The 13,324-nt window shown below is 40.2% G+C and overlaps 1 protein-coding gene across 1 annotated transcript in view; it reads left to right on the top strand.

The window, feature by feature from the left end:
• The window catches only part of LY96 (lymphocyte antigen 96), an 80,378-nt gene extending 69,826 nt beyond the window's left edge, over positions 1–10,552 (top strand). Inside the window, exon 4 of the mRNA XM_044665832.1 lies at positions 10,341–10,552. Coding sequence (XP_044521767.1) covers positions 10,341–10,411 — 71 coding nt within the window. The 3' untranslated portion in view covers positions 10,412–10,552. The remainder of the gene's footprint in view (positions 1–10,340) is intronic.
• Positions 10,553–13,324: the final 2,772 nt, after the last annotated feature.

Here is a 13,324-nt window from a genome sequence, read left to right as displayed (position 1 = left end):
CTGGGTTTCACATGTGCCATAGATCAAGACCTATTTCCATATTATTAATATTTGCATTAGGGTGATTGCTTAGAGTCTACATCCCCAATCACATCCTCATCAACCCATGTGATCAGGCAGTTGTTTTTCTTCTGTGTTTCTACTCCCAAAGTTCTTTCTCTGGATGTGGACAGTGTTCTTTCTCATAAGTCCCTCAGAATTGTCCTGGATCACTACACTGTTGCTAGTAGAGAAGTCCACTACATTCAATTTTACCACAGTGTATCCGTGTCTGTGTACAATGTTCTTCTGGCTCTGCTCCTTTCACTCTGCATCAATTCCTGGAAGTCGTTCCAGTTCTCATGGAATTCCTCCAGTTCATTATTCCTTTGAGCACAATAGTATTCCATCACCAACAGATACCACAATTTGTTCAGCCATTCCCCAATTGAAGGACATCCCCTCATTTTCAAATTTTTTGCCACTACAAAGAGCGCGGCTATAAATATTTTTGTACGAGTCTGTTTATCTATGATCTCTTTGGGGTACAAACCCAGCAATGGTATGGTTAGATCAGAGGGCAGGCAGTCTTTTAGCACTCTTTGAGCATAGTTCCAAATTGCTATCCAGAATGATCAATTCTGTGTGTGTGTTTTTTAAAAAGAAAATAAATTAAGAAGGAAACGTTAAGGTGCATTTGAATTTCCTTTTGGTTTATTACTCTGCTTTTTCTTTACTTTAACTAGGTACTGTTGTTATCAATGAAAGTGCAAAGAGTTGACTTTGTTTTCCATTGAATAGAAATTAATATAGGCAGGTTGAAAAGAGTAGTTTTAGAACAAAAGGGTACATTAGACTCCCTATATTAATCTTTTTCCTTCCATCAAAAAAAGGAAAGGAGTAAGAATACTCTGTATTCTATCCATGTCAGAACTCAGTAAAAGAGACTTTATCAACTAAATCCTCTTTTATTATGATTTATCAACACCCTTAGGAGATATAGTGCTCTGAACATGTGTTGTTAGTCAGTATTTTCATTTGTATCTGACTCTTCGTGCCCCCATTTGGGGTTTTCTTGACAAAGATACTGGAGTGGTTTGTCATTTCCTTCTCCAGCTCATTTTACAGATGAAGAAACTTAAGGCAAACAGGATTAAGTGACTTGCCTACAGTCATATAGCTAGTAAGTGTCCCAGGACAATTTGAACTGATTTTTTTCTGACCATACACACAAACACACAGACACAGATACAGACACAGACAGACACAGATACACATAGACACAGACAGATAGACACACACATACACACACACAGGGAAGGTTGGGGGAAAGGAATTATGCCTTATTTCTTTGCCATAAGGGATTCCAGATGGTGGAAATTCCTCCTAAAAACAAGTCTGAACTTGTTCTGTTAATTATTATGTCTTAGAGAGTTCCCTGAGAGCACTGAGAAATTAATGCCTTGTCTAGAGTCACAGAGGCAGTGTATGTGTGCAAGAGGGGGACTAGAACTCAGAACTCCTTGGATCTCCACCATCTGCCTCTTGAGTAAAATGTTTATTAGATGAATCAACACAGTTATATCCATAACTTGTTAAAACTGTACTTTGAAAGGATTCCAAGGATTTTCATGATAAATACCCAGAGAATTTCTAAGAAGGTAAAGTTAGGAAAGCTGGCAGGAAAGAGTGGGACATCTTGGACACGACTGGATAAACAACCATACTTCAATGTCACAGTAAGTTTAGTTTATTTCTCTGGTTTGAGAACATTTGGCAGAACCTCTGACAATGTCATATTTCCTCTTTCTGGAAGGGTTCAAAGAATTTAAGACAATCCATATGACCTGGGACAAATAACTACAGAACTTCTGCCTCAGCATCCAAATCCTTGGTTTACTCAGACTGGGTTAGATCTTAGGGGCTCCTCCAAGATCATTTGATTTATTATTATTATTTTAGCAGATCTTACTTCTTGTATGACAAGACTTCAAATAGTTCAGGAGAGACTCAATCAATTATTTACAAGTATTACTCAAACATTTATTAAGCACCTGCTATGTGCAGGCACTTGTTAAGTGCTGGGGATTAAAAAAATGGCAAAAGAGGGGAAAGCTGGATAACTCAGTGGATTGAGAGCCAGGCCTAGAGACGGGAGGTCCTAGGTTCAAGTCTAGCCTCAGACACTTTCTAGCTGTGTGACCCTGGGCAAGTCACTTGACCCCCATTGCCTAGCCCTTACCACTCTTCTGCCTTGGAACCAATGCACAGTATTGATTCTAAGATGGAAGGTCAGGGTTTTAAAAAAAGGCAAAAGATAGTTTCTGCTCTCAAGAAGCTTATAATTTAATGGGGAAGGTACCATGCAAATATATATGTGTATATGTATATACATATATGTTTAATTTTCTTTTATTTTTTTTTCAATTAAATGTAGAAACAACTTTTTACAATTGTTTTCTGATCATTTTGAGATTCAGATTCTCTCCTCCCCACCCCTCCCTGGAGGCAAATGATCTGTTATAGCTTCTACCAGTGCTTTCAGGCAATCCATATTTCCATAATCTTCATGCTGTGACAGAAGACACATCACATATTCAATAAAAAACTCATGACCAAAATAAAGTGAAATATGGCATGCTTTGATCTGCAATTAGATTCCAACAGTTCTTTCATTGGCTTTGGATAGTATTTTTTTTTTAATTCTAAGTCCCTTAGGGGTTATCTTGGGACCTTGTTTTGCTTATAATAGTTTAGTCCTTCTTAGCTGATCTTCGTACAATATTTCTGTTACTGTATATATATTATCTATGTATATAGATGATGAATGGAGGCTGTACACAAGATAAAAAGGAAGTAACTAAAAGAGAAAAGGCACTAGAATTAAGAGGGGTTGGGAAAGATTTCCTGTAAAAGATGGTATTTTAATTGTGATTTAAAGAAGCCAGGGAGGTCACTAGGTGGAATTGAGAAGGGAGAGCATTCCTGGTATGGAGACAGCCAGAGAAAATGTCTGGAGCCAAAGATGGAATAGCCAGGAGTTCAATGTCACTGAATGGAATATTAGGTGGTAGGTAGTTAGGTGTGAGGAGACCAGAGAGGTAGGAGAGGGCTAGGTTTTTGTTCCTGGAGGTGATAGGAAAGCACTGGGGTTTATTCAGTAGGGAAGTGACACGGTCAGATGTGGATTTTAGGAAAATCATCTTGGCAGCTGAATGAAGAATGGATTGGAGTGGGGAGAGACTTGAGGCAGGCAGACCCACCACTAGGCTATTGCAGTAATGGAGGCATGAGGTGATGAGGGTCTGTACTAGAGTGGTGGTAGTGTCGGAAGAGAGAAGGGAGGATATTTGAGAGATTTTGCAAAGGTGAAATCAACAAACCTTGACAATAGATTGGATGTATAGAGGGGTTGGGGTGAGAGATTGTGAGGAATTCAGGATGACTCCTAGAGCCTGAGGAACTGGGAAGATAGTCTTGCCCTCTCTCAAGATTGTGTCAGTTATGAAGGAGTTTTTAGGAGATCCTTATTGGCTCTATGGGTAGAGGATTGCCAGACTTCCTAGAACAGTGATGGGCAACCTTTTGAGCTTGGTGTGTCAAAATGTGCCAAAAAAATGAGCATAACTCGTGTGGTGTGTCACTTCAAGAAAAAACACCATAATTTCACAATATTTATAGTTTAACAAAAACGTATAATTGTAATACATAACTGTATTTAATAAACCAAAATAGGTAAATTAATATAGGTAGAATTGTCATCTATAGTGCACAGAGTGTCTACACTACACTACAGCAAATGCTTCATCCTTGGCATGTGGCCGTGTGTCATTGAAAATGGCTACGCGTGTCAGTGCTGATACGTGTGTCATAGGTTTGCCGTCACCATCCTAGAAACCTTCAGTCCTTTACTCTTTTCTTTCTATCTTATTTTTGTAGTTATTTGTTTTATTTTGATATTTTTCCATTTTTGGTGGGCAGATTGGTTTAAGACAGAACCCGCTTGGGGAACTAGGGAGCCTCCCAAATGACTGATATTTCTGAGATGGGCTAATAACTGTGAATCATGCTCACTGCTGTGGATTTCTAGGATAGGCTGTGGGGTATAAAGCACTGGGCATTCAGGAGTGAGGGCAACTGCTACAATGAATGAATTTCCTGATGGTGGAAATTTCCCTGATCCCTGGAGAACTATCCAAAATTGGGAATATTAGAATTGTGGTACATCCAATAGTGAATTCGTTTGGTTTTCAGGAATGACAAATATTTAATAAGAGAGTAGTGTAGGGGGGTAGTATCTGGAATATTCCTTGATAAACTTTTCAGTTAGTGAGACTTTGCATCTTTCTATCAAAGATTTAGATATGCTCATTTGGCCCATTTTGTGTGGGTTACATCACTTTTAATGTCAAATTTGATTTTCCTGATTGGCTTCTGGATCTCATCAATTAACTGAAATGGCTGTTTCCAAAAATACCAATGATCTCTTCATGGCCAAATCTGATGGTCTTCTCTTGGTGCTAATCTTTCTAGCTGTTGCATTTAACATAATTAACCATCTTATCCTCCCGGATACATTGCTCTCTCCTAATTGGACTCATTGTCTCAAGTCTCTAACTGGCCTTCTCCGTATTACACACTGCTAACAAAGAAATTTTCCTCAGACATAGATCTGACCACATCACTCCTACATTTAGTAAATCCTAGTGGCTTCCGATTGTCTCTAGAAGAAAATAAAAATTCTTTGTTTAGCATTTAAATCCCTATAAAACCTAGCCCCAACCTATTTCCCAGCCTCCCTGGATGCTACTCCCTCTCCCAAACACTGCAACCCAGAGAAGCTGGCCTTCTCTTTCTTCCTCTCATCCCCTTAACTCCCAATACAAACACACATCTCTCTATCCACCATGTTTTTGCAATGTCTCTCCCCTGTTTCTGGAGTGAATTCTATCCTAACCTCTACCCCATAGAGGGCCTTTCTTCCTTTAAGATGTAGCGTGGGCATTTTGTTTTGCATGAGATTTTGTTTTCCTCATCTCCCCCCACAACTACTAGTATCATTTCTTCCAAATTATATTATACTTAGCTATTTTGCACAAATTTCTATGTATTAAATTTTCATTTATGTCATATGTAAATATATATTATATGTTATATATATGTATATATATATCTGCATTTTTCTTTCCAATTAGAATGTAAGGTCATTGTTTCATTCTATATTCTTAGAAAAGGATCTAAAACATTGTAGATGCTTAATGTTTTTATTGTTCATCCTTCATTTTCTTTCTTTCTTTTTTTTTTTTAAAACTCTTACCTTCTGTCTTAGAATCAATACTCTGTATTGGTTCCAAGGCAGAAGAATGGTAAGGGCTAGGCAAGTGACTTGCCCAGGGTCACACAGGTAGGAAGTGTCTGAGGCCACATTTGAACCTAAGATCTCCCATCTCTAGGCCTGGCTCTCAATCCACTAAGCCACCCAGCTACCCCCCATCCTTCATTTTCAAAGAAGGCTAATGACATGACAGGATGACTTGTGCTTGAATTGAGTTGAAGTGAGGTAGAGGAGTGCATCAGCTTTACCCTCTCTCTTCCAGAGTCATTGACGTCCAGTGGCAAGATACCTGGTGATGGCTTGGGATGCAGAGGATGATTTTGGCGTCTTTGGTGTCTAACCAAGCTCTGAGTGCTCCACAGCATCTGCTTTGGCTCCCTTTGTGGCTAGTGGAACAAATGGTTCTCATTTGCCTCCCCACCAGGGCTGGGGTAACTCACTGACCTAACTCCCCAAGGGGTTTGAGATCTGTCGAGTCACCCTCAACATGATTCAGCCCACCTGCCAAGATGGTTTTCTGAGGTGTAGCCACTGTGCCTGCTGCAGCCTCTTGGAGCCACAGGTGAGAGCTGGGTGGTAGGTAGACACCAAAGGAGGAGCTGAGCCCTGTAATGGGCTCAGCAAGCCCTCCCACCAGAGGTGCTCATTTTCCCTGAACAGTCCTTAATAACTGCTTATTTTTTTGGAACCCTTTCCTTCTGTCTTAGAATCAAGACTAAGTACTGGTTTCAAGGCAGAATCGGGGTAAGGGCTGGGCAATGAGGGTGAAGTGAGGGTTAAGTAGTCAGAGTCACACTGCTAGGAAGTGTCTTAAATAAGTGCTTATTTAAATAGATAAGCTTATATATTATAATATATATTATATATCATCATATATAGATATAAGCTTAATAAATGATCTTTCTAGAGACAAGACATCTCTTGAGCAATGTTGTCTTCTTGTCCTTGACTGAGCATGTAGTCTAGAAGCTAATCGAACAGCAGAGGCATCTAAGTTCTCTTACGGAAGATGAAAAGACTAGGACTTTGCCTCCTGTTTTTCTTGAGTTATTTAGACCGTGCACATTCAATGGGAAGAGGGTTGCTTGTCTAGCAGCCTCGAGTATATCTCGCTCCCAGGGCTTTTGGGTAAAATCATGAGGCTAGATGCCTAGATGGATCTCTAGTGTGAAAGAAGGACACACCAACATGTCAGAAGGTCTTCTTGCTAGCTGCTCCATTTTTTTATTTAGCTGCTTTATTTATCTACTAAATGGAATCTAAATCATAGGCTGCGGCTGAGTCTGAAGGATGAAAAGACTCTGAGAAAATACAAATGTGTTGGGTTACTATGAATACTTTGTGTTTTAGCATATTCTGTGGGGTGGAATAAAAAGCATTTTGAACTGAACATGCTTTCTTATTACCTTCAGTGCTGGTACAGGATCTGGGAATCCTTTCATTCATATCTGTGGGGTCTTGGACCCAAGCTGTATTCAAACTACATTCTGAGATTTCTCAGAGACAATTCTGGGTGAGGGCAATCTGAGCCAAAAAGAAATATTGATATGGGGGGGAGGAGTAACCTTCATTATCAGACCTTGTCCATATAAGTCCAGGCCTGGGGGTTGTTGTGCTATGGGCTAATGAACTACAACTAATCAAGGTCTGTGATTTTCTTACTTGCAATGACTTCTCTTGTCCTGGTTTTCTGGGGCTGTGGAGATCAGGTTACCAGAGAAAGACTTTGAAGACATCTAGACAAAAAATAAAATTAGTTCTTTCATGGCTATTCCTTTTTTATTTTGTTTAATGGTGAGGGAGAGGAGTTCTACATACACCATAACTTTCTTAAGGGCAACCTATCTCCAGCCAAAGTTAACAACAGCTATAGAAGATCATTACAGACACCTACTATGAGGGGGCACTGTATTATTATTATTTTTAAATCCTTACCTTCCATCTTAGAATCAATAAAATACTGTTCTAAGGCAGAAGAGCTGTAAGGGTTAGGCAATGGGGGTTAAGTGACTTGCCCAGGGTCACACAGCTAGGAAGTGTCTGAGGTCAGATTTGAACCCAGTATGTCTCAGCTCTAGTCCTGGCTCTCAATCCATTGAAACACCCAGCTGCCCCCAAGGGCCCTAGATTCTTAAAGGCAGAGCTGAAAAAAAAAATGTGCCTGGAGGAACATATTTCTATATACCTGTTTGGCAGTTTGATATTGCAACTGAGAGTGGGGCAGGAGGGTTAGGAAGAAGAGGAGTCCAAAGGGAAAGGGAAAGCATCCAAGGAAAGGAATTCTTCTCCACTGAATTCAAACCCAATGCCCTTGTGCGATGAAGAATGGAGGAAGAAGGGAACTGATGGGAACTATTCTTGTTGACAATTATATTGAAAACATTGTACAAGAACCATGTATCTGTGGGAAAACACAAGCACTTGAAACTCCACCAAGACCATCACAGGCTGCAGTGCCAGCTGTGTGGACCTGCCTAGGGCATTAGGCAGGTCTTCTGAATGAGCTGGGAGAAAAAGCTGTGTTTTGTTTTAATACCTCTTCAATGGAATACTATATTCTGCCAGAGTGACTCTTATTTATTTCCAAGTCCCCCATTTCTCATTTTGTTGTTTGTGGACACGGTTAGTGAGAGCAATAAGGAATCTAGAGAAAAGAATGTCAGAAAATAAACTGAGCCGTAGCATGCTTTCCAAATGAAATCCTCATACCATCCCCCCATCTCCACCCCTTCTGAACTGCATTGTGCAAGTGCCAGGAACTAGACTTTGTGACTAATCTCATGTAATGATGGGGGAAGAAATCCTTCAAAGGCTGGTTTAGAAAAGTGTATGTGAATTTTGGGCTTTTCTTTTTTGATTTGGTGGGGGTTGGATGGAACTTTTGGGGGAGTCACAATAGTTCCTGTTCTCCCACAAATCTAGGAATTTTTTCCTCATTCTCCTCTCCCTCTTGAAAAACTCTCTGGTGCCTCTTTTCTTCCCTTGCATCTTGTCTAATCAAAGAGATTGTACTGATTTCCCATTTTGCTCCTTACCCTTACTGTTCAGTTGAAAGACACTAGCAGGAAGCTGCAAGGGCCCCATTTTGGTTGATGTGGTTTTAGATTTCCTCTAGACCCATTATTCTCTTCCTTCTTGGCACCCGTGAATGAATTTGGCTCTCTTAAGTTCTTCCATTTTCATTATCTCAGACTTGGCTAAAGGGATATGTAACTTACAGACAAGAGAGGAAGAGCATTCTCAGCTCAGAGTCATCACCACATAGCTTGCTTATCGATTAGATTGTCTAGTTTCCCAGTTTCCTTCCTGCCCCAACATTGGTTATACATTTTGTTTTGGGTATAGATAACAGATTTTCCACAAATCTTCATCTAATTTCTCAGTGGGACATGGAGTATACCGGTGTGCCTCTACCTGGACTCTTGCATAACCTACTAATCTGGCTCAACTCATTTGATCCTTCCAACAATCCTGTGACTGACATACTATTATCATCTCCATTTTAAGATTAGGAACTTGTTTGGGGTCACACAGCTAGTGAATGTCTAAGGCAGAATTTGAACTCGTTATCTCCCTGACTCCAAATCCAGAACTTCACCCACATGATCTCCTAGTTGCTTCATTTCTCTCTCTCTCTTCTACTCTAATCCAACCTCTAGACAGCAGTTAAAATTATTTTCTTAAACTACAGGTCTGTCCATATCCTACTCAATAAATTCTGATAATTCTTTGCCTTCAGATCAAATAGAAACTCCTCCATTTGATTTTTAAAGCCTTTCCAACCTGATCTCCATCTACTCATCCATTCTTGTTTTATATTATCCCTTTCTGCACTCTGAGAGCCAATAATACCTGCTTATGTGTTGTTCCTTTCGCGTATGAACTTCATCTCTCCTCTCTGTGCCTTTGTACTATCAGTTCATGCCTGAAATGTCTCCCTCTGCTGCTTGAAATATCTCTCCTCACCTTTGTTTCTCAGATACTCTTATCTCTTTCAAAACTCAGCTCAAGTGTCCAGTTTCCACTGTCATTGGCAGGTTAAGTCCCCCTAACTCTGCTACTGTGTTTTTTTTTAAGGATTCTGGGGGTAGCCTTGAAAGTTGCAGGATGTCTCTCTGATGTTATAGCTCAAGGGCCCCTTCCCCCTCTGATATGCTTCTCCTAATTTTTTTTGTGGGGGGATATCAATTAGTTACCCAGACTTAATTAACTTTTAGCAAGGAATATTTACTCAAGTGGTATTGTTGGTACAAAACATCTCCTCCAAATCTGTGACATATTCTCCTGCAAGTATTTACAGGTTCCTGGGAAAAGTGGGTTCAAGTTTAGGGAGTATATGTGGCAAGGGTGTAACTCATAGCTCCTATTGCTTGAAATGCTTTTCTTTCCTTTATGTGAGAGTTAACTATAAAGTTCTCCTTGAGAACTGTTAAAGACAGTATGCTGAGGCATAGAGGGGTTTAAATAGGAATCAATGGAGTGAGTAGCTGAGGCAAAAAAAATCACAAGCCCTTTATGTATCGAATAATAATTAGATTCTCGCCAACTTGACCCTTCTCTGGCAAGATCATGAAGTCTAGGAGTTCATGCTGCTTTACTTATTTCTTGTTTTCCTTCTGATTGTGTCTTATCTTATTTGTGCTGGCATTTTGCAGCATCAATTTGCGCCACATTCCAGGAATGGATTTAGTACAAAGTGTACCCTGGGTGAGGTCTTTTCTTATCCTACAAATCCTGGGACCATAGTTGTCTATGGTCTTTGAGACAGCATGCACTGCCAGGACTGAGCAAATATGTAAAGTGTTTTGCTCCCTTTGGTGTCCTAGTTCTACCTTTTCCAACTTTTTGTCCCTGGAATCTCTCAATCTCAAATTCTTCTCTGGAGAAAAGAGTTGGGAACTCCTTTATACTAAAGTGAAAATGACTTATAGCAGCATAAAATGATAATTTCTTCTAGGAGATTAACACTGGAACAGGGACCAAAGCCCTACATTAAAAGAATGAAGCTTCTTGTGTTGAATTTCAGGTGGAAATTTGATGGAAAAGATTCTGGATATGCTTGGAGAAATCATAGATTTAGAAGAGAAAGAGACCTGAGAAGACATCCAATTCAACCTCTTCACTCTGAAGATGTGGACCCTGAAGCCCAGGGAAGTTATCATTTGCCTAAGATTAATACAGGTTGTGAAGTCCCAGAGACAGAATTTGAAACTGGGGCAGACGGGTGGATAGAGAGCCAGGCCTTAAGAAGGGAAGGGAGGTCTTGTGTTCAAATTTGAGTCCTGACACTTCCTAGCTGTGTGACCCCAGGCAAGCCTAGCCTTTGCCCCTCTTCTCCCTTAGAACCATTGCATAGTATTGATTCTACGATGAAGGTAAAGGTTTAAAATTTTTTTTTTTCGTACTTATGTCATCTGACTCCAAAGACAGTCCTTTTTTCTATTATAACACATTTCTTCTCCTCTGAGATCTTGAATCATATCCATAAAGTTTAGGATTGGAAGGTTGTTGGAGATCATCTGGCCCAATTCCATTATTTACATATTTTCTTAAAATTTTAACATTAAATTTCAATTTATTATTTATTTACTGAGACGGATTATTTATTTTATTTATTAAAAATTATTACTTACATATGAGGAAACTGAGGCTTGGACAAGTTAAGTGACTTGCCCAAGGTAGTGGGTAGTAGATTAAGGATTCAAGCTCAGATGCTGTCATTTCAAACCCCATGTTCTTTCCACTAAACCATGTTGACTTTCTAGAAGTTACTTTCTTTTGCTTATATGTTAAGTCTGCTCTAGTTTAGAGAGAGAGAAAGATTTTCAACAATTCCACCTTTCTAAAGCTTGCCTTATAGAACTGATTGACAAGGAGGATTCTAAAAGCATAATTCCTGGAAGTAGAGCATTTTGAGTATAGGCAGAAAAGGTAATGCTTCTGTGTCCCAACTTGGACATTCATTTCTTACAGTTCCCTGCCTGGGGGTCTAGGTCATCTACCTCCTGAGCCATCGAGGCTGCTTCCACTCAGCCAGACCTGCCAGAATGGGTCCCAATTTTTTGGTTCATCTGGGGAAAGTCAGGAGCCCTTGACTTCACCTTCACCATGCAGAGCTTAAAAAGTGGCCGAGTTCAGTTTAGATTAGGAAACAGGCAAAGGTCTAAGATGACTCATCTTCTAGCAGACTAGTTTGCTCATGCTTAGTCATTGTCTCCCCCTTGACAAAAGAAGGGTTCAGTTGAAAAACATTTTGGTCGTCCTGGAAAGGGGGAGCGAGGGTGAGGAAACAAAAGTTTTCAGGCTGCTTTCCAAGGCCAGTCAGCTGCGTTTCAGTGCAGAGGCTCTGTGTCTCTCTAGTTTAAATCCTTTCTGCTTGGTAGGAATGTTATATACTTCTGGGGGAAAGAAGCTCATGTATAAACTAATAGCTTCTTAGGAATCCTTCCAGAGTTAGGTGGTGAAAGCTATTGAAATCTACCCGGAAAACCAATCTGCAATGGGTAGGCCTATAGAGAAAAGTTAGATGATAGTATAAGTGGCAATCTCTGTGAAAAGTGGATGGTACTTTATCAACGCCCATTGAGCAGCTGCGTGGGTGAGTGTAAAAAGCCAGCAGACTGGGCAGTCGTCGTTCAGACTCAAATGAGCTTCCAAGGGCTTTAAGCAGTATCAATAGCTCCACCACTGATCCTTTGCATGGGGTCTACATCACTCAGGTGGAGAGACTCTCAGATTTATTAGGTTTGACAATTACTTTTTTTTTGTTTGTTTCTTTCATATTAATCTTTTTTCAGACAAGTTAACAGTAACTGGCATTTTCTTGCACAGGGCATCTATGCAAGACTCTTTGTGTAGTATTAAGCTATTAGAAATAGCTTTAAAAGCTTTTCAAGTTTAAAATGGCACTAATAGCTTTAAGATATCCTGTCTAGGATTTTAAGGTTTATAAAACACTATATTTCACTTAATCATCTCAATAACCCCAAAAGAAGTACTACAGGGATTATAATCCCCACTTTACAGCTAAGGAAACTGGGGGTTCAGAGAATTTAAGTGACTTATCCTTGTCACATAGCTAATAAGTTGGTGGCAAATCTGGCACCTTATTATATTAGGGTGCCTTTCAAGAAGGGAAGGGCAGGGTGTTGCACAATCTCAATTCTTTATTGATTTTTACAAATTAATTCTCTTTTTCGTTAAAAAAAATTCCATTTTAGAATCAATACTGAGTATTGGCTCCAAGAAAAGAAGAGCAGTAAGGGCTAGCAATGGGGATTAAGTGACTTGCCCAGGGTCATATAGATGGGAAGTGTCTGAGGCCAGATTTGAACCCTGGCTCTCTATCCATTGAGCCATTTATCTACCCCCCCCAATTAATTCTTTTTTTAGGCTTCTATGGATCTTTGCAAATCTCCACTGATAAGACCAGCTGTATGGCTAGAGCACCAGCTTCTCTCTGAAGCCATGCTTCCCCTCCACACCTTTCCCTTGTTTATCCATATCACAGCTGTCCTTTAAGGTCCAATCCAGTTTACATTCTTTGTAAAAATCCTAGTCACTTCAGTGCCTTCCTTTTACTTCCTAGTGTTTTAATAAGTTAATATCCTACCAATGGTTTATTTTGTTTCATCGGCGCATTAGAGGCTCCTGGAGGCAGCAGACACATCTTGTACCTGCTGTGGATTCCTCACAGTGGAGTAGCCACAGGTGATAGACTTGTTGATGGATAGGTGGATGGATGGAATTGCCAGCTGCCAGGAGCAGAGGAGCTCTGATTGGCCGGGAGGCAGCAATCCATGTAATGATCCCAGCTTAGCTAGTTCAAGTGAAGGACAGAAGGCAGTTGGCCGGGGGCAATTCAGGATAAGGCCTTTTTCTAAAAGCATGTTATTCAGTTCCTAGCATGGATTACCACCAGGGTGTAGCTAGTTTTTTGGCGCTCTTCAGGCACCCCAGCCAGTTCCCTGGCTCTTCCCTGGAGTCAGTATCCATCCCCCTGTTGCCTAA

The sequence above is a fragment of the Gracilinanus agilis genome, chromosome 1 (assembly GCF_016433145.1).
Source record: "Gracilinanus agilis isolate LMUSP501 chromosome 1, AgileGrace, whole genome shotgun sequence".
Lineage (NCBI taxonomy): Eukaryota > Metazoa > Chordata > Mammalia > Didelphimorphia > Didelphidae > Gracilinanus > Gracilinanus agilis.
This window is presented reverse-complemented; position numbering and strand designations above follow the sequence as displayed.